Source organism: Mirounga leonina, unplaced genomic scaffold, assembly GCF_011800145.1.
Source record: "Mirounga leonina isolate KUSES-001 unplaced genomic scaffold, KU_Mleo_1.0 Mir_176, whole genome shotgun sequence".
NCBI lineage: Eukaryota > Metazoa > Chordata > Mammalia > Carnivora > Phocidae > Mirounga > Mirounga leonina.
The window spans coordinates 19,992,118-20,012,811 of NW_023270454.1; the positions used below are offsets into that span (position 1 = coordinate 19,992,118).

At 34.6% G+C, this 20,694-nt stretch overlaps 2 protein-coding genes across 2 annotated transcripts in view; both read left to right on the forward strand.

Moving 5' to 3' along the window:
• Window positions 1-20,694, forward strand: part of SPOCK3 (SPARC (osteonectin), cwcv and kazal like domains proteoglycan 3) — a 477,033-nt gene that overhangs the window by 202,266 nt on the left and 254,073 nt on the right. The window contains exon 4 of the mRNA XM_035022754.1: window positions 4,833-4,947. Within this exon, the coding sequence (XP_034878645.1) occupies window positions 4,833-4,947 (115 nt within the window). The remainder of the gene's footprint in view (window positions 1-4,832; window positions 4,948-20,694) is intronic.
• On the forward strand, window positions 10,480-12,413 carry LOC118022174 (probable ATP-dependent RNA helicase DDX43). The gene is given in 3 exon segments (XM_035022753.1): window positions 10,480-10,764; window positions 10,767-12,180; window positions 12,182-12,413. Coding segments are annotated over 3 exon segments (1,926 nt in total). The 5' UTR covers window positions 10,480-10,484.

The following is a 20,694-nucleotide window of genomic DNA, read 5'->3' on the forward strand; positions in this document are numbered from 1 at the left end:
TAGTCCAAAAGCTTGACTTTTTATAGATGAATCTATCAGGCTACATAGAAATTACTATTTTTTACTACATTTGTCTTTGAAAAATCTGAATCAATATTGGGAATGTTAAGTTTTCATTGTATTTGTCAAGTTTCTAAGAAATCTTTTCTCTGGCATTGGCTTAACTATGGTAACTGGTTCATTATTAGCCCCACTAAAAATAAAATGCAGAATTATTTAAGAGGGCTTTAGCCTAGAATCATTGGGATTTAATATTCTAAAAACCTAGGCTTTTTTTACTCTTAAACACTCTTAAATTCCAGAAGAGATTTTGTGCGGATTAGGAGTTCTGATCTTCCCTGTTAAAGCTTATTTCAGTTCTTGATACTAACAATAATACCTATTTTTGCACCTTAATGACACCACTTTTTGCCTTTTCCTCTTTTAAGACCACCTGCATGAAATATGAATACTAATGATTCCTCAGCTGCATTGGGAATTCAGCACCTTTCAGTCACAGTCCATGTTTGTTTTCTTGACCTAGCATCTGCATTACGTGTCCTTGCTTTTCGGTTACCCTGATGTAAGGACCTCTCCTCAAGAATTAGATCTTTTTTAACTGACATACCTGTCTACACTCACGTTTGCTTCCTGCTCTCACCTACCCTTGCTGGTTCAGGTACTTCCACCATTATAAGCTGGGTCAGGCTGGATATGTCCTAGATTTCCCTGGTCTAGCAATGAGTGGGGGATTCTAGACTAAAAAACAAATATTCTGGTGAAAGAGTGAGGGAAATCTATATCACAACTGAAATGCAACTACATAACAAGTGAAAGTATAAGGCAATTGTTTGGAATTCAGCCTGCTTTTTTTTTGAAACAAAGCAAAACAAAAAACAGTATTAGTTAGGTTCCCAGGTTAGTTCACATCAATCAGAAAGATTACAAAAGATTAAGACAAAAAGAACATGGCCAAATGAATTCAAGTATGCTAGCTGAAGTCTTTCTAGGGATCATTGTACTGGATGCTTGAGAAAAACTGAAATGCACTAATATGGTAATAGAGAATAGAATAGGAGATGTTAATTTGAAAAAGATGGAAAAAAGAGGATAGCAACAGAGGGAGGTGATGAATTTATGCCAGGCTTTTTTTAAAATACAGGATTGATTCTAATCCATGGGCTTCAGCCAAGGGGAAGATGGTTGTGTTATTGTTGTGATTTCAAGAATAAAATCCCAAGCATCTGTATTTACAGTGTGTGATGTTTTATAATTTTTTAAGCTGCCAACAATGTAAGTTCTGCTCAAAAATACAGATGGTTAAAATCACATGCACAGAAAGTGATCTTTTCCTTATTGCAGATCCTATGTATCTGATTCTTCATGTTCACTTTCTATTATATTTTTCAACTCCTGACAAATACTACTACTCTTTTATTTGACCATTTATGTAGAATTTTATGCAAAATTTTATTAAATTAATTTTCATGTGCTATATTTGTTCTGATAATTTCCTCTCATTATACACTAATTTTTGAGTTCTCACTACTTTTATTAAGTAAATATAATGTAAGAAGTCCCATGGAACTTTAGAAAATTATCTAATGTAAGCTGTGTAAGGTAAATAAAACCAGAAGAAATAAGTAAAGATAACTACTAATGGTCTGCATTTGGTGTGTAACTAGATTAACTATGATAGTTTCACATGTATCATACTATTTTATTCCAAAACAAAAACACTCCCTTTTCAGAATATTATGTCCTAAGTTAAATATATTCACACTGAGTGTAAGACATATGAATATAAGATACAGTGGTAGGTATAATGACATTGCTTTTTATGCAGAATTGTTTAATTTTAATCAATATTTAAAAGTGATATTAACCATTAAAAGTCAAAATAGGGGGCACCTGGGTGACCCAGTTGGTTAAGTGTTCAACTCTTGGTTTCAGCTCAGGCCATGATCTCGGGGTCCTGGGATCGAGCCCTACATCAGGCTCCATGCTCTGCGTGGAGTCTACTTGGGATTCTCTCTCTCTCTCTCCCTCTGCCCTTCCCGCTCATGCTGCCTCTCTCTCTCTTTCAAATAAATAAAATATTAAAAAATTAAAATAGGCTAATGATTAGAAATAGCACCAAACATTTTAATGCCTTCTAAGTTATCGTATGTTTTTCTTTTATGTTGTTTAACAAGAAGTCATGCAGATCTAAAGTGCAATAGTTCAGTGAGACAGTTTTCTAATTAGTGATAATTTAAACTGTGATAATATAATGAGAATGTTCTAGGAACTTGCATTTGCATGGTGAACAAAGTATATTGAACATTTCATAAAGAATAAAATTACTATTGTTTGTCTTAAGTTTTGAAATTACTTGGAAATTAAGAGAAGCTATAATTGATCTAATCATTGTCAAAAATTTTTTTCTTAGAGGAAACTTAAACATTTATGTTCCAAATAGATGCATTTGACCATTTTATTATGATGTAAGATGTCTACTAGTGAACATGTTATCAACTATATGTGTTAGTTTTTTTAATTTGAAATCTCATGAGTATTTGAAATCTCATGAGTATTTGAAATCTCAAGAGTTTTGTAGAAATATATATATATATATATATATTTTTTAAGATTTTATTTATTTATTTGACAGAGAGACACAGTGAGAGAGGGAACACAAGCAGAGGGAGTGGGAGAGGGAGAAGCAGGCTTCCCGCCGAGCAGGGAGCCTGATGCGGGGCTCGATCCCAGGACCCTGGGATCATGACCTGAGCCGAAGGCAGACGCTTAACGACTGAGCCACCCAGGTGCCCCGAAATATATATTTTTGAAGTAAAAAAATATGTAGGTTTTCTACAAGATTTATTTATTTATTTATTTTAGAAAGAGAGAGAGAGCATGAACGGGGGTCAGGGGAAGGGGAGAGAATCTCAAGCAGACTCCTCGTTGAGTCTGAAGCCTGACAAAGGCACAATCCCATGACCTCAAGATCATGACCTGAGCCAAAATCAAGAGTTGAATGCTCAACCAACTAAGCCAACCAGGAGCTCCAAAATACGTGTTTTTATATATATGCATCTATATATGCAGTTTATATCTGTATTTGATTGAAATTGGTTTTATTTATTGTTTATGAAAATGTATTAACTTTAGTTAGGTTATTGACTTAACACATTCATAAAGCTAAATTTGATTTGCACACCAGATGTTAGCTTTAGTTTACGCAGGTTTAAGATTTGAAAAACTTGGCTCAAATCCACATTTTATGTTCAGTGAAAAGTTCAGGGCTCTCCCAAATACTTCTTCATATTCTAAATACACATTTTTTCAGGTCACCTTGGCTCCATTTTTCTACATGCATTAGAATTTTATTTTCAGTTTCCATCCTGCATGGGTTTTTTTTCTCTCAGTTGTGACATGTACCCAAAGTGGACACTCAGTACCTTTTTCTTATTTGTGCCAACTCCCTCCCTGGCTTTCTACCCACAAAAATCACAACATAATATCACCAAACATCACCAATAGTGATTACCAATAGCAGTATTATTCATAATAAACAAAAGGTAGAAACAACCAAAATTCCCCTCAACTAGTGAATGGATAAATAAAATATGGCATATCTATACAACGGAATGATATTTAGCAATATAAAGAAATGAAGTAGTGATGCATACTAGGACATGGTTGGGCCTTGAAAACATTGCCCCAAACAAAGGAAGCCAGTCACAGAAGACCACATATTGTATAATGCCATTTACACAAAATATTCACAATAGGCAAATCTATAGAAACAGAAATTATATTAGTGTGTGCTCCTATTAGAGGCTGTGAAGGAGCTGGTGGAGTATCGTTTCTTTGAGCTGATAAAAATGTTCTAAAATTGATTATGATAGTAGTTTCACAGCTGTTAATATACTGAAAACTACTGAATTTTAAACATGAAAAGAATGAATTGTATGCAAGTTATCTTATTAAAACTGTTGTTTAAAATACCACCAACAAGGGGCGCCTGGGTGGCTCAGTCGTCAAGCGTCTGCCTTGGGCTCAGGTCATGATCCCAGGGTCCTGGAATCGAGCCCCGCATCGGGCTCCTCACTCCGCGGGAAGCCTGCTTCTCCCTCTCCCACTCCTGCTGCTTGTGTTCCCTCTCTCACTGTATCTCTCTCTGTCAAATAAATAAAATCTTTAAAAATAAATAAATAAAAAATAAAATAAAATAAAATACCACCAACAAGTCACACAGTCTTTGTGTTGGCATCCACCAAGAGAGAGGTTTTGTCTAGAGAAATGGTGGTTCAAACATCAGGCACAATTTAAAAATGAAAATGAAACATCTCAGTTATTACCATGATGCACTCAGCCAGTTCCTAGTACAGCTGTAGACTTTTTTTGCATATCCAAAGACTTATTAATGCCCACTAACATCTTTTGGGTTTAATTCTTTATCTCTAACCACCTGCATCTATCTAGGGAAAGCAGAAGCAGAAATTATAATTCTCCACTCACAGAGGTATTACATTAACATACCCCAACTTTATTTCTGCACCTTTACTGCCTAGAAGATAGTAACAACTATAGAAAATTTTGGTCTTAAAGTTTGTTTTGTTTACACATTTTTTGTTCATAGGGGTGTATGTTTGCTTCTGAATAGAATAAATAAAACTAAACTGCAGCCGTCTATGAACTCTGAGTTAGGCAGGTAGAAATAGAAGCATCTCTTAAAAGAGGAAGAATGTGAAGAAAATTTAGAGCTGAACTGCTATGTAAATTCCTTGATCAAACTGTTTGATGAGATTAGATACCTCCATTTTGCAGAAACATATCTTAATATTTTCTGAACAATTTTTTTTTAGCTTTAGATCCAGCTAAAGATCCATGCTTAAAGATGAAATGTAGTCGCCATAAAGTATGCATTGCTCAAGATTCTCAGACTGCAGTCTGCATCAGTCACCGGAGGCTTACACACAGGTAAACATTATTAAATTAAATTCCACTGATTGAATAGTACTCTTTACCATGAATAACTGCAGAGTGTAAATATTTGGCAATATCTGCTAAGCTTTTATCCAGAGTTTTATTGAAACAATTTTAGAAGCTTGGTTAATACAATTATGATTCACTTGGGTTAAACATTGTAATCAGTCAAAATTACTATAGATTACAGAATTTAGGCATATATTATTAAATAAAGAAGATTTTGTGAAGATTGGGTTAAAGTGTTACACTTTTTCCATTTTAAAGACTAAGTATAATTTTGGTACACTCTAAATATTTATGCTTATGCCTTTTGAAAGATATTTTCCTTAGGGAAGAATTGGAAACAAAGTTAAAGGGAAAAAAATGAGAGATGTTCATAAAAAAAGATGAAAAGTCACAATATAGAAACATGGACTTAAAATCCTTGAGGACACCTTCCTTTAAGGAAGCACTCATACTCATACTCCACTCATACTGGTGGAGTCCTTGTAGTCTGGAAGCTGACACAAAATTTAAAAAGAAGAAAGGGCTTTAAGTATTTTTTTTATAATGGTATCACTGCTTCTGTCAGATATGCTCTATTTTGAAAAGGATCAGTAATTTAGAAATAGCCTGTGTAGTTTCATGCTGAGTCCTAAGGATTGAAACATGCCATAACCAAAAGTGAAATCACTGGGTAACTGACTGAAGCAAGAAGGTATATTCAATCTTTAAAAAAAAATTCTCTTTATGAGAACTCTTTTTTGTGATATCGGACCTGTATTGCTCTTACATCAAATGAGCATGGAAATTTCGCTATTTGGGTATGTTCAGAGATTAAATGCATTTTGACTTCAGTGTACTTACTCTAAAGTATATTATTCAAACACACCAACAGAGATTAAAAACATTAGAGGATAGGAATGTAAGTAACATTTCTAGAAAATGGCAAAATTTAAATTTTGTTGACTTTTCTTATTGAATTAAAAGCACATATGCATAAAGCCTATTATTACATGCTGAATGGAGTAGAAGAGTTTATTCCATAATGCCACATCTACAGTGGCAGATTTCAAGTGCCAAGGCAGGCTAATGCAACCAAGACAAAGAGTTTAGGAATGAGTTCACTTGGGACAAAAGAATCATGGCATACCAATAGTGTACTTGCAGAAGTAAGAGAGAGAGGAAGAAAGAGAACAACAGTTTGGGGATGTGAAGTGTAAAAGACTTCTAGGAAATAGCATTGCTATAAAGTCAATGTACTGTGGGAGGGCACAGAATGGGAAAGCAGAATTATCAGCAATATATTCCCTACTCAATCATGTCCTCTATGTTAATTTTATCAAGGGATACCAAAACTTCAGGCCAGGATTTTATTTTTCTATTTATTTCCTTAAGATTTCAAAAAGCTTCTGCATTTCTTGGATTCATATTAATTAATCATCAAAAAATTAAATATTAATATGCACATGTATGTATGAAGGGGATGGGGAAGAGTTGATTTTTACATGAGGGATCGATACAAGGGTGGTGTTGAAAAGAATTCCTGTATAATCCCTCACCTAAATTGCAGAGACTTAGTCAATTCATTTCATATAAAAGCCAAAACTGTTTTATCACAACTTTCAGAGACCCTGGGAAGGATTTTCATCTACACACATTTAACACCTCATTGGCCATTTCACCCCTGGTCCCCTGAACCAAGTCAAAGAGCAACTGAAGAACTCAGTTAATCTCATGCTTGGGGCAGGGACTCTTTCCTTTCCACAACTGCTGAACACTGAAGCCAGGAGAGGTTAAAGTAACTGACTCAAGATCACAGAGCTGGGAATTTTCAGAGCATTGATTCCAGTCTGTATATACTGACACCAAAGTCCATGCTTTTTACAACTGTGCTGTCTCACTGCTTCTCTAAATTATTAAGAAGAAAACAAGGCATAACTGCAGACAGAAAGAAACTTCCTTAACATGATAAAGGCTCAGAACCAATAGTTAGAATATTTCTTTAATATAAACAGGTGACGTGTCTTGAATTGAGAACCATTGCCATCTCTGCCTGTGGTGTAGTAGGGGGCTGGGGCAGTGGGGGAGACTACTATGTTTTCAGTAGGTGGACTTCCAAGTGTTTTATGTAAATAGTATTTAGCCCTGTTCTATTTCTGATAGACACTATTATACAATTTGCACTCAATACACACTATATTCGATAAATAAATAACTAGTTTCCAAAGAATTGATTTTAAGATGAATATTTGGTATGTTTTATTCATTTTGAGGATGTCAGTGCATAGTGAATATTTATACAACACTTAGGGAAGGAGAGATTTACCAAGCAGTTTGATCAATAAAAGTGGCTAATGTAAATAAAGCAGGTCTTAAATCTGGGAGTTGTGTGTGTGATATGGGGATAGGGTACAGAAAAAAAGGAAAACAGTTTAATTAATCAATTCTGGCCACTTACATAGTTTAGATTAGAAATTACTACTGTTTTTATTTAAAGGAACAGCTTATTAATTCTTTTTTTCTTTTCTTGATCTCATAAAAGAGAAAATGGAATTTTCTATTTGCTCTGTAGGGAGAATCTTATTTTTCAAAGAAGTTTTCCTAATTTCCCACCCCTCCCTAGATGACACATCCATTTTCCCACTACCTTAGAACCCTGAACTCATTTTGAAATATTCATTACATTTGTAATAAGTTGTCTAACATTAATCTCCTTCAACTGACAGGAAGTTTCATGAAGGCAGTGTCTATGCCTTACTTACTACTTTATACTCAACTTGACATGCTGGCTAGTATATATTTTCTTTGGAGAATGTATTAAGATAGCTTTTATTTTTGAATAAGCTAAGAGAAGAAAATTGAGTAGTTTGATCAGTTGAACTGGTCAACCTAGATAATCTAAGTCTGACGTTTTTTTCTGTGTGCCATGTGCTTATTGATTAAAGATAGTCTGGAAAGGACGTAAGAGTCAATCAACAAACATCTTTAAATAAATTCATTGAGAAAGAAGGGTTCAAGATGGCAGTGTAGGAAAATCCTGAACTTACCTCCTTTGGTGGACACAACAAATTTACAACTACATATGCAATAATTTTCTCTGAAAAAGACCTAAAAACTGAATGAACAGAGCCTCCACAACAACGGAGAAAAGGGTACATTAGGAAACAACAAACACACACACACACACAAAACAGGAACAGCAATCCATAATCAGGATGTATTTCAAAAATACAGAACTTTTCCCTAAGAAGTGAAAGATCTATGCTCTACATCAGGCACCCCAACCCCGAGATACTTCACAGGACAGATGAGTGCCCCAAATGCCTTGCTTTCAAAACAAATGGGAATTACATCCAAGAAAACCATTTGGTTTGTCCTAGGATCCAGCACAAAATCAACTATTTGAAAGTACCTAAAACATATGTGAAGGAGATGTAACTACTGATCTTAAAGCATCTGCTGGAAAGACGATAACTTGTTGGGACTCTCTCTGAGGACAAAGTCATTGTTAGGTACCATTTTTGCAAACTCATTGCAAATGCAGGCACTGGTGGATACCATCTTAGAACTCTCCCTCTAACCTGTTAGCACCAGAGGGTATGCGCTACTGAGGGCCCCACCAACTCCCATGCTGCAGCCACACATCACATGTGGGCTCGAGTGAGAGCCATGCCCACCCCTATGTCACACAACCACATGCTACAATTGGGCCAGTGAGATCCTTGCCCACTCCCATCCTGTACTGCAGCCTCACAACAGCAGCTCACACAGGGGATGCCTCTGGCTGCCAGGGAGGATAGCACTTCTAAGCCTTACATTATCTCCTACATTAGGATATGTCCTACATTAAACCACTCCTTTGAGATGGGAAGAGGTAGCTGATTTGCCTAATACATAGAAACAAACACAGAGGGTCAGGCAAAATGAGGAAAGAGAAGACTCTTGCAAAAAACAGACAAGACAAAACCTCAGCAAAAGACATTAATGAAGCACAAATAAGCAATTTACCTGATAAAGAGTTTGAAGGAATGGTCATAAAGATGCTTCCTGAACTTGGGAGAAAAATGGATGAACACAGTGAGAACTTCAACAAAGAGATAGAAAATATAAGAAAGCACCAAACAAAAAAATATAAATTTGAAGAATACAATAACTAAACTAAAAAATTACCTTTGAGAGTCTCAACAAGAAATTGGATGAAGCAGAAGAATGGATCAGTGAGCTAGAAAACAAAGCAATGACACTCACCCAGATAGAGCAGAAAAAAGAAAAAAAAAATAAAGTGAAGCTATTTTAAAGGACCTCTGACAAAGAATTAAGCAGAATAACATTTGTATTATAGGGGTGTAAAAAAGAGAAAGGAGAGAAAAGTCCAGAAAACTTATTTGAAGAAACTATGGCGGAGAACTTCCCTATCCAGGAAAGAAAACAGACATTCAGGTCCAAGAAGCCCAGAGAGTTCTAAACAAGATGAACACAAAGGGATCCACACTAAGGCACATTATAGTTAAAATGTAAAAGTTAAAGAGAAAAAAAAAAATCTTAAAAGCAGCAAGAGGAAAACAACTAAAAGGGAAACCCATAACACTATCAGAAGATTTTCAACACAAACTTTGCTTGCCAGAGGGAGTGGCATGATGTATTCAAAATACTGAAAGAAAAAAAAAAAAAAAACTTTCAGCCAAGAATTCCTTACCCTGTAAGGTTATCATTCAGAATTAAATGGGGAGATTAAGAGTTTTCCAGACAAGCAAAAAGCAAAGAAGTTCATCGCCACTAAACCAGCCTTACAAGAAATGTTAAAGGGACTTCTGTGAGTAGAAAAGAAATGGCCCTAATTAATCACAAGAAAACATAGGAAAGTAAAATATCTCACTGGAAAAGGTGAACATATAGTAAAGACAAGTATGAAAGTTAAAGACAAAAGTAGTAAAATTAACTAAAACTACATTAACTAATTAAGGGATGTATAATATAAAAAGATCAACTTAGGGGCACCTGGGTGGCTCAGTCTGTTGGGCATCTGACTTTGGCTCAGGTCATGATCTTGGAGTTGTGGGATCAAGCCCCACATCGGGCTCTCTGCTCAGCAGGGAGTCTGCTTCTCCCTCTTGCTCTCTCTTTCTCTCTCTCTCTCAAATAAATAAGATCTATACAAAAAGAAATCACTTAACCACCTGTTACATATATAGAATGTTATATGTGAAACTCACAGTAACCACAAAGCAAGAACTTATAGTAAAAATACAAAAGAAAATGGTAAAAGAATCTAAACATAACACTAAAGAAAATCACCAAACCACAAAGGAAGAGACAGGAGAAAAAAGAACAGACTGCTAGAAAACAATTAACAAAATGGCAATAAGTGCATACCTATCAATAATTGTTATTAATATAAGTGGATTAAACTCGCCAATCAAAGACATAGAGGGGCTGAATGGATAAAAAACATAATCCATCGGTAGAAGACTCTACGATGGCACCGCGGAGTGGTGCAGAACCAGATGGGAGTGAAGTCGGACGTGCCGGATCTGCCTCACCGAACCATGTCAAAGCAAGAAGCAGGCACCAACGCCTCCTCGTGGGTCCTTGCTTTCCGGCGAAACTTGGCAGTGTCCCGTGCTCTGGAAGGGAGGCCGACGGAGGACCCGAATCGAAGAGGTCAGGAGGCCGGTAGGGGTGGCAGAGGTGGAGGCTGGAGGAACCCCTCTGGCCTCCAGCAACCTGTGGCCGCTGGCCTCCGAGAACCGCCGCTTTGCTTTGGACTGAATAACGTGTGGGTCGGTCCTGTGATCGGTCGTGGAGGGTCAAAAATAAAAGACATCCAAAGAAAATACAGATAATAAAAGGTCATCCAGAAGAAGTAGAGGTCAGAATCTTTGGCAACAAGGTGATGCAGGCGAAGGCCAAAACAGTGATAGATAATCTTGTTAAAAAACAAGAAAATTACAATTCAAAACTCAGAACTGATATTGTTGCATTCCAACCTTCTGTTGGAAGAGATGTAAAGACAGGTAGTAATGTTACAGAGAATCAGCCATTGATTGGGATCAAATTTGAGAAGATATTTTGAAATGGGGGGAAAAAGTGGGAAGATTTACCACCAATTAAAAAAAACCTTTACCTGGGGTCAGAAGCAACAAGTTCAATGTCACAAGTGCAAGTAGACACTTGGAGGAAAGAAAATTATAATATAATGTGTGATGACTTGAAAGAAGGGGAGAAGCATCCTATACCCAATCCTACTTGTAAATTAGAGGATGCTTTTCAGTGTTATCCTGAGGTTATGGAAAACATTAAAAAGGCAGGCTTTCAAAAGCCAACACCGATCCGGTCGCAGTCATGGCCGATAGTTTTACAAGGTGTAGATCTTATAGGAGTAGCCCCAACTGGAACTGGGAAAACACTGTCCTACTTAATGCCCGGATTTATACACTTGGATTCACAGCTTGTAATTAGTGGAAAAAGAAATGGACCCGGCCTGTTAGTCCTTACACCTACGCGTGAGTTAGCACTTCAAGTGGAAGCTGAATGTTCTAAGTATTCATATAAAGGCCTCAAAAATGTGTGTATATATGGCAGTGGAGATAGAAATGGACAAATACAAGATCTGAAAAAAGGAGTAGATATTATTATTGCAACTCCTGGAAGACTGAATGATCTACAAATGAATAACTTTGTTAACCTCAGAAATGTAACCTACTTGGTTTTAGATGAAGCTGACAAGATGCTAGATATGGGATTTGAACCCCAGATAATGAAGATTTTATTAGATGTGCACCCAGACAAGCAGACTATTATGACAAGTGCAACGTGGCCATATGCTGCCTGTCGACTTGCACAGACTTATTTGAAAGAGCCAATGATTGTATATGTTTGTACTTTGGATCTAGTGGCAGTAAGTACAGTGAAACAAAACATAATTGTCACCACCAAAGAAGAGAAATGCTCTCATATCCAAACTTTTCTAAAAAGCAAGTCTCCCAAAGACAAAGTCATAGTGTTTGTCAGCAGAAAAGCTGTTGCTGACCACCTATCGAGTGACTTGATTCTGCGACATGTATCAGTGGAATCCCTTCATGGTAATAGGGAACAGAGTGACCGAGAGAGGGCATTAGAAAACTTTAAAACAAGTAAAGTAAGAATATTGATTGCCACCGACTTGGCATCTCGGGGTCTTGATGTCCTTGATATCACACACGTCTATAATTATGATTTCCCCCAGAACATCGAAGAATATGTGCAGAGTAGGGCGCACTGGAAGAGCAGGGAGAACTGAGATATCTAGTATTCTCCTCACTAGAAATGACTGGGGGGTTGCTGGAGAGTTAATTAATATTCTGGAAAGAGCACAACAGAGTATCCCAGAGGATCTTGTGGCAATGGCCAGGAGGTATGAGGTGAATAAACTGAAAAAAGAAATGGAGAAAAAATTGAGGAAACCCCAAGGAAAACCCCAGAAGTTTTATTATTAATGCCCTTGTTAAAAAGTGGTACCAGCCTCCTGAGAGGAGATCTGAAGATATATGGAAGTATGGGAAACATGCTGGAACTATGAAGAAATAGTGATTCTTAAAATAATAGTGTTTAAAAATGTAGAATTCGGTATTTTATACTTTCTTTAATAAAATAAAAAGTATTTAAACTTGAGTTAATTTTTTTTCATGGATATTAAGGAATGTAATATTACATTTTTTCACTTTTTACTATCTGTATTTAAAAATGTAAATTTTATCTCCTGTAATATTGTTATATTAAGGTCAGTCTTTAAGGAGTTGAAAGCCTGTTCAGATGTCATGGAAGTGAAAGATACTATTAACAAATAAGTGTTTTTTTATGATAAAAAGAAAAAAAAAACATAATCCATCTATTATGCTGTCTACAAGGGACTAACTTTATTTTTTTAAGTTTATTTATTTAGTTAGTTAACTCATTAGTTATGTAATCTCAACACCCAGTGTGGGGCTCAAACTCATGACGCCAAGATCAAGAGTCACATGCTCTTCCAACTGAGCTGGCCAGGTGCCCCAAGACTCACTTTAGAAGTAGGGTCACACACAGACTGAGAGAGAAGGGATGGAGAAAGATATTCTATGCAAAAGGAAACAGAAAGCTGGTGTAGCTATACTCATATCAGAGAAAATAGACTAAAGACCGTATAACAGACAAAGAGGGGCATTACATGATGATAAAGAGGACAATCCAACAAGAAGATATAACAATTTTAAATATCTATGCACTTAACATAGGAACACCTAAATATATAAAGCAAATATTAATGTACCTAAAGGGGGAAATTGACAGCAATACAATAATAGTAGGAGATGTTAACATCAGAATTACATCATTTCATATATTATTCAGACAAAAACTCAATAAGGAAACGTCAGACCTAAATGATACATTAGACCAGATAGACTTTATACAGAACATCCCATCCAAAAGTAGCAGAATATATATTGTTCTTAAGTGCACATGAAATATTCTCCAGGGTGGATCACATATTGGAACACAAAATAATTCTCAATAAATTCAAGAAGGTTGAAATGATATCAAGTATCTTTTCCAACTACAGTGGAGTAAAACCTGAAATCAATTACAAATTGAAAACAGGAAAAAAAAAATGTGGAGATTAAAAAATGTGCTATTGAACAACCAAAGGGTCATTGAATAAATTGGAGAAAAAAAAAAAAAAAAAAAAGACCTAGAGGCAAATGAAAACAAAAATAGGACATACCAAAATCTATGGGATGCAACAAATGCAGTGCTGAGAGGGAAGTTCATAGCAATAAAGGCTTACTTCAAGAAAAAAGAAAAAAATCTCAAAAAAATCTAACTTTACACCTAAAGGAACTAGAAGAAGAGGAACAAATGAATTCCAAAGTTAATAGAAGGAAGGAATTAATAAGGATCAGAGTAGAAATAAGTAAAATAGAGAGTAAACAGACAATAGTAAAGATCAATAAACTAAGAACTGGTTCTTTGAACAAAATTGACAAAGAATTAGCTAGACTAACTAAGAAAAAAAAACACAGAGGGTTCAAATAAATCAAATCAGAAATAAAAGAGTAAGTTACAGTTGATACCATAGAAATACAAAGGATCATAAAAAAATACTACAAGTCTATATTAACAAATTGGACAACCTAGATGAAATAGATAAATTTCTAGAAACACATGATCCTCCAGGACTGATTTATGAAGAAATAGAAAATCTGAATAAACTAATTTCTAGTGATAGTGAATTAGTAATAAAAAATCTCCCAAGAAATGAAAGTCCAAGACCAATGGTTTCACTAGTGAATTCTGTCAAACATTCAAAAATTTAATACATTTTCTTTTCAAACTCTTCCAAACAATTAAAGAGGAAGAATACTTCCAAACTCATTTTATGAGGCTAGCCTTATCCTAATTCCAAAATCAGAGAAGGACAGTACACACATACACACACACACACACAAACACACACACATGAAGGCCAATATCTCTCATGAACATAGATGCAAAAATCCTCAACAAAATATTAGCAAACCAAATTCAACAATACTTTAAAAGGATTATGCCCCACAATCAAGTGGGATTTATTCCTGGATTGCAAGAATAGTTCAACATCCACAAATCAATCAGCATAATACTCACATTAACAAAAAGAAGGATAAAATCATATCATCTCAGTTGATGCAGAAAAAAATTGGCAACAATCAACATTCATTTATTATAGAAACTCTCAACAAAATGTATATGTAGAGGAAATTAACTTAATAAAGGCTGTATATGACAAATCCACAACTTACATCATTCTCAATGGTGAAAAACTGAAAGTCTTTCCTTAAGATCAGTAATAAGACAAGGATTCTCATTCCTTCAATTACTTTCATTCAACATAATATTGGAAGTCCCAGCCATAGCAATAAGGTAAGAAAAAGAAGTAAAAGCCATCCAAATTAGAAGGAAATAAAACTGTCACTATTTGCAAATGATATATGATACTATATGCATAAAACTCTGAAGTTCTTACCAAGAAAACCTAGATAGCTAATAAACAAATTCAGTAAAGTTGTAGGATACAAAATCGATATACAGAAATTTATTGCATTTCTACACATTATAACAAACTATCAGAAAGAGAATTTAAGAAAACAATCCCATTTAAAATTGCATTGAAAAGAATAAAATACCTAGGTATGAATTAAATCAAGGAGGTGAAAGACCTATACTCTGAAAACTGTAATACACTGATGAAAGAAAGTGACAAAGATGAGAAAAGATGGAAAGATATCCTGTGCTCATTGACTGGAAGAATTACATTGTTAAATAGTTCATATTACCTAAAGCAATCTACAGATTCAATGAAATGCTTATGAAAATCTCACAGAAATATAACAAATAATTCTAAAATTTATATGACACCACCAAAACAATCTTGAGAAAGAACAAAACTGGAGGTATTATGCTCCCTAATTTCAAATATACTGCAAAGCTATAGTAATCAAAACAGTATGTTGTGGACTCACAGATCAATGGAACAAGATTGGGCGCCCAGAAATAAACCCACACATGTATGAACAATTAATTTACAAAAAAGGAGTCAAGAACATAAAACAGAGAAAGGATGGTGTCTTTGATAAACGGTGCTGAGAAAACTGGATAGCCACATGCAAAAGAAAGAAACTAGATGACTGCATTATACCACACACAAAAATTAACTCAAAATAGATTAACAACTTGAATGTAAGACATGAAATCATAAAATTCCCAGAAGAAAACATGGTGAGAAGGTCCTTGACATTCATCTTAGCAGTTTGTGGATCTGACTCCAAGGGCAGGGGAAACAAAAGCAAAAATAAAGAAATGGGACTACATCAAACTGAAAAGCTTCTACACAGCAAAGGAAATCATCATCAAAATGAAAAGGCAATCTACTGAATGGAAGAAGACATTTGCAAGTCATTTATCCTATAAGGGATTAATGTGCGAAATATATAAAAAAAACTCGTACAACTAAACAATAAAAAAAAACAAACTTAAAAATGGACAGAGGACCTGAATAGACATTTTTCCAAAGAAGATATTGGATGACCAACGGACACATGGCAAAATTTTCATAATCACTAATTATTAAGGAAATGTAAATCAAAATCATAATGAGATATCACCTCACACCTGTTAGAAGGGCTATTAACAAAAATACAAGAAATACCAGGTGTTGGAGAGAACGTGGAGAAAAGGGAACCCTTATACATTGTTGGTGGGAATGTAAATTGTTGCAATCCCTATGGAAAACAGTATGGAAATTCTTCAAATTATTAAGAATATAAGGAAATTCTCCAAGTAGTTAAGAATAGATCTACTATATAATCCATCTATCCCACTTCTGGGTCTTTATCTGAATAGCATGAAAACACTAATTTGAAAAGATGGTTGGATGTCCATGTTCACTGCAACATTATTTACAATAACCAAGATATGGAAAAACCTAAGTATCCACTGATGGATAAATGAATAAAGAGGATATGGTACACACACACACACACACACACACATACGGGAATACTATTCAGCCCTAAAGATAAATGGAATCTTGTCATTTGTCATGCATGGAACCTAAGGGTATTATGCTAAGTGAAATAAATCAGATGGTGAAAGACACTGTTTGATTCACTCATATGCAGAATCTAAAAAAAATGTAACAAATGAATAAACAGAATAACACAAAAACAAACTCATAGATACAGAGACAGACTAATGATTACCTAATGGGTGAAGGGGGTATATTTTGTGGTGATGGGTGGTAACAAGACTTTGGGGGGTATTCACTTTGTAGTGTATAGAGATATCAAAGTATAATTTTGTATACCTGAAAATTCTGTAATTTTATATACCAATTTGACCTCAAAAAAAAAAAATAAATGTATTGACTGAATGAATAAACAAATAATTGCCAACAAAAAAAGTGAGAGGAGTATATAAAGATATGAGGAAGAGGTCAGTCCCTAACAATTGGTTTTACGAAACTAGTAGACCCTTGCCTTAGATTTGTAAATAATAGAAACAATTGATAATGCATTAATTAACAATACTTGTCTTTGAAATCGGAGAAATAGATTGATTGGGAGGCTCATGATGTGTTTTACACTAGCTTTGAACACTATTGCCAAAGTGGAGAGGGGTGTAAACTCTCCAAATAAACCATGTTGAAAATCACATGTTTGGCTATTTGTCTCCTAAAGACTTTTTTGTGAAGAATTGGCCTCAAACAACTATGATACCTGCGTGCTTGTGCTGGTTTTCTGTTAGCATTATCATCACCAATTAAGACAAAATGGTTTTATGAACAATCAGAAAAACTAAGACTACATCATGTTTTCTAAAATTTAGATGTTTGATATAAAATATATGATGGGATTGCCGGTCTTTGAAAATTACCCACTTTATATTGTTATCATGGGGAAGAGCTCTGGAGATGCTTACAGCTGAGGGTTTTTGTTTCATTGTTTTTGTACATTGTGAGTAAGAAGCCTAGTGTTTTATGCTCTCTTTGCTGCCTGTGCAGCTGCAGATAACACACTATTTCTAGATCCGTGTTTCAGGCCCCAGTCAATGGATGCTGCTGATATTTAAAAAAAAAAAAAAAAAAAAAAGTTTTGGCATAACACGACAGAGTAAGGTTGAAGAAGTTATTGTAGGACAAAACTAGCTATGTTAATTTCTGCTCCATTTACACCAAAGGTTGAAAAAGAATCAATAAGGAAATGCTTTGGGCCTTGTAATAAGGCATTAAATAAAAGAATGATGAAACTAATTTAAAATGCTATTTATTAAAAATAGATGTCAAAAGAATGTGAGTCCTAAAACTCCTCTATTTAAACTATGCACTGTTAGCATTCATAATTTTAATGGCCATTTTTGGAAGATCTGAATTTTTTTATATAATTATTAAATGTATTATTATGGTATTTATATTTCCATTGCTGTAATGTTTTAATATTTATGATGGAAAGATTTAATCACAGGGCTTAATTTATAGTAAAGTTTCAAAAGCATTGTTTTTTTTTTTTAAGATTTTATTTATTTATTCGAGAGAGAGAGTGAGAGAGAGAGCACAAGAGAGGGGAGCAGGAGAGGGAGAAGCAGACTCCCCACTGAGCAGGTAGCCCAATGCGGGACTCGATCCCGGGACTCCAGGATCATGACCTGAGCCGAAGGCAGTCGCTTAACCAACTGAGCCACCCAGGAGCCCTCAAAAGTATTTGTTGAATGAAATTGAACTCATAACTATTTTAAAATAACACTCCTTGTTCTTATGTAAGGTTTAGCTTATGTTGTATATGAATGCACTGGTACTTCCCTTAGGGAGAATGAAATGCAGCATTTACTACACACTTAATACGTGCAAAGTTTTTTACTAATGCCTTAAATTTATATATTTTTACAACACTCTAAAAGTTTTAGACTAAAGATTATTATGCCCAATTTATAGAAACAAAAACTGAAGCTCCAAGATTCTCGGTATTCTGCTTGAGATTAATTATACAGAAAGATGCTAGTTAACTAGCTAGATTAAAGGGGCAGATTTAGGTTTGGGAATCAAGTTTATGTTTTATATATGTACATTTCTTTTTATAATTATAAATTAATTATATGTTTATGAACAGATAATTGCGTGTATCTTTATGAATTGATGTTTATATAGCATTTTTAGTACTTACTGTCCATAGATCTTTCAGTTAGTATATAGTATAGAGAGGTTTTACAACACTTTTTTAAAAATAGACTTCATTTTTTAGAGCATTTTTGTGTTTGCAGCAAAACTGAACTTACAGAAGATTTCCATATACCCTCTGTCCCCACATATGCATAACCTCCTCCATTACCAACAACTCCCACCAGGATGGTACATTTGTTATATTTGATAAACCTGCACTGACATATCACTATCATCCAAAATCCATAGTTTACATTATTTTTTAATATTAATTACATTTAAATAGAGGTCATAGTATTTTGGATAATGAATTGGTTTAACTCTTTAAAACACAAACAATACCTAAAGTTAATCGTGTTTCATTATTTCTTGAACTTTTCTAATGTGTATATATAAGTGCAGAATTATACATATAGGTATAGACACACACAAACACATATATATACACCCACACATGCTTGCATATGTATGCATGACTAATTTAATCTCACAACACTGTGAGGTGAAGTGGGTTAAAGTTATTACCCCCATTTTACCAATGATAAAAGCCAAGGCACAGAATTTACATAATTTGCTCAAGTGAAAGACTTGGACATTTATCCTGGCTATTGAGGTTCCAGAATTTGTTCTTTTAATTATTATATTATATATTTTGGTACGTAATATTTATACTTATAAAAATGTCATATAAATGAGACAGTTCCTTATATTTTATAGATGTTAAGTCATTTTATCTTACAACAGCCCTATACATCTTAAAAAAAATCACTGAGTAACTCTTGCCTAATGTACAATTTCTCAGCATATTTTAATCCACATTTTTTTTTGTGATGAACATGCAATTCTTAGATTCTCTGTATTCTGATATCACCTTCAAGAAGGTATCACCACATCAAAAACTAATGATGTATTGTATGGTGACTAACATAACATAATAAAATTAAAAAAAAAAAAAGAGGGCATAATCCCTAGATACTTGAGTACTGCTCATAAGAAGAAAATTTAATTCATTAGACTAAACATTTAGATCAGTCATTATAATGTGGTCAGTTTTTATTTCAGGTGCTGTACATTGGCAAAAACAAAAAGCATGTTTCTCAAATATAAAAATAAGACAACGCTGACTATATTTTTAATACACAGCACATCTTACCATTCCTATCATATTATCTCCACTCTTGTTGAAAATCAGGGGCTTGTTGATTAAAGTCCAAAATCCCCAGCATAGTCCCTTATACCCAGACCTAGGTAGCTTTACAACATCCTCTGCAACGTCCTCCTGGTGGCACATTGCAGTCTTATCACAGTAGGAAGTTCATTTGTGTAGAGTGATGTAACAGAACGCAGAGGCCAGAGCCCCACTCTGCTAGCTGTGTGATCTTGAGCAGGTTAATTGAATTCCCTGTGCTTCAGTTCTCTGTAAAGTAGGGATGAGAATAATGGTACTTTCTGAAGATGTTGATTTAATGATTAATAAGTTAATATCCAAAAACAATTTTAACAGTACCTAATGCATAGTAGGCATTGTGTAGGGGTTAGTTACTACAACTTTTTCCTAAATGGGTTATATATTTTATAATCATAGACTTTTGCTATGTCTGAGATTTTTTCCTAGGATGTTCTGTCCATTTATTTCCTTGTTCTGGCAGATACTCCATATTTGAAGAGGCTCTTAGCATGATGGTTTCTAGTATGTAATTTGAAATGACTGACTGGCTTTGAAGTTGGTCTCCATATCTTGGTAGCAAAATGATTTTGAGCCTATTAAACTCCCCAAGACTCAGTTTTCTTGTTTATAAAATAGATGATTAGTTGTATTATCTATTCCCCTTTGTTTTTGTGAAAACTAAAGACATAATTTGTGTAAAGCCCTTTGCACAATGTAAGCACTCAATAAACTTTAATTATTGAGAAATCTCTATCCAGCTTTCTCCCACACATTTCCTAGCACAAGGTAGAATTAAATTCTCCTTTATCATTGTGCCCATAGCACATGAAAAACAATTTTATCTACCTTTATTAATTTGTTTATATACTTAATGGTTTAAGGT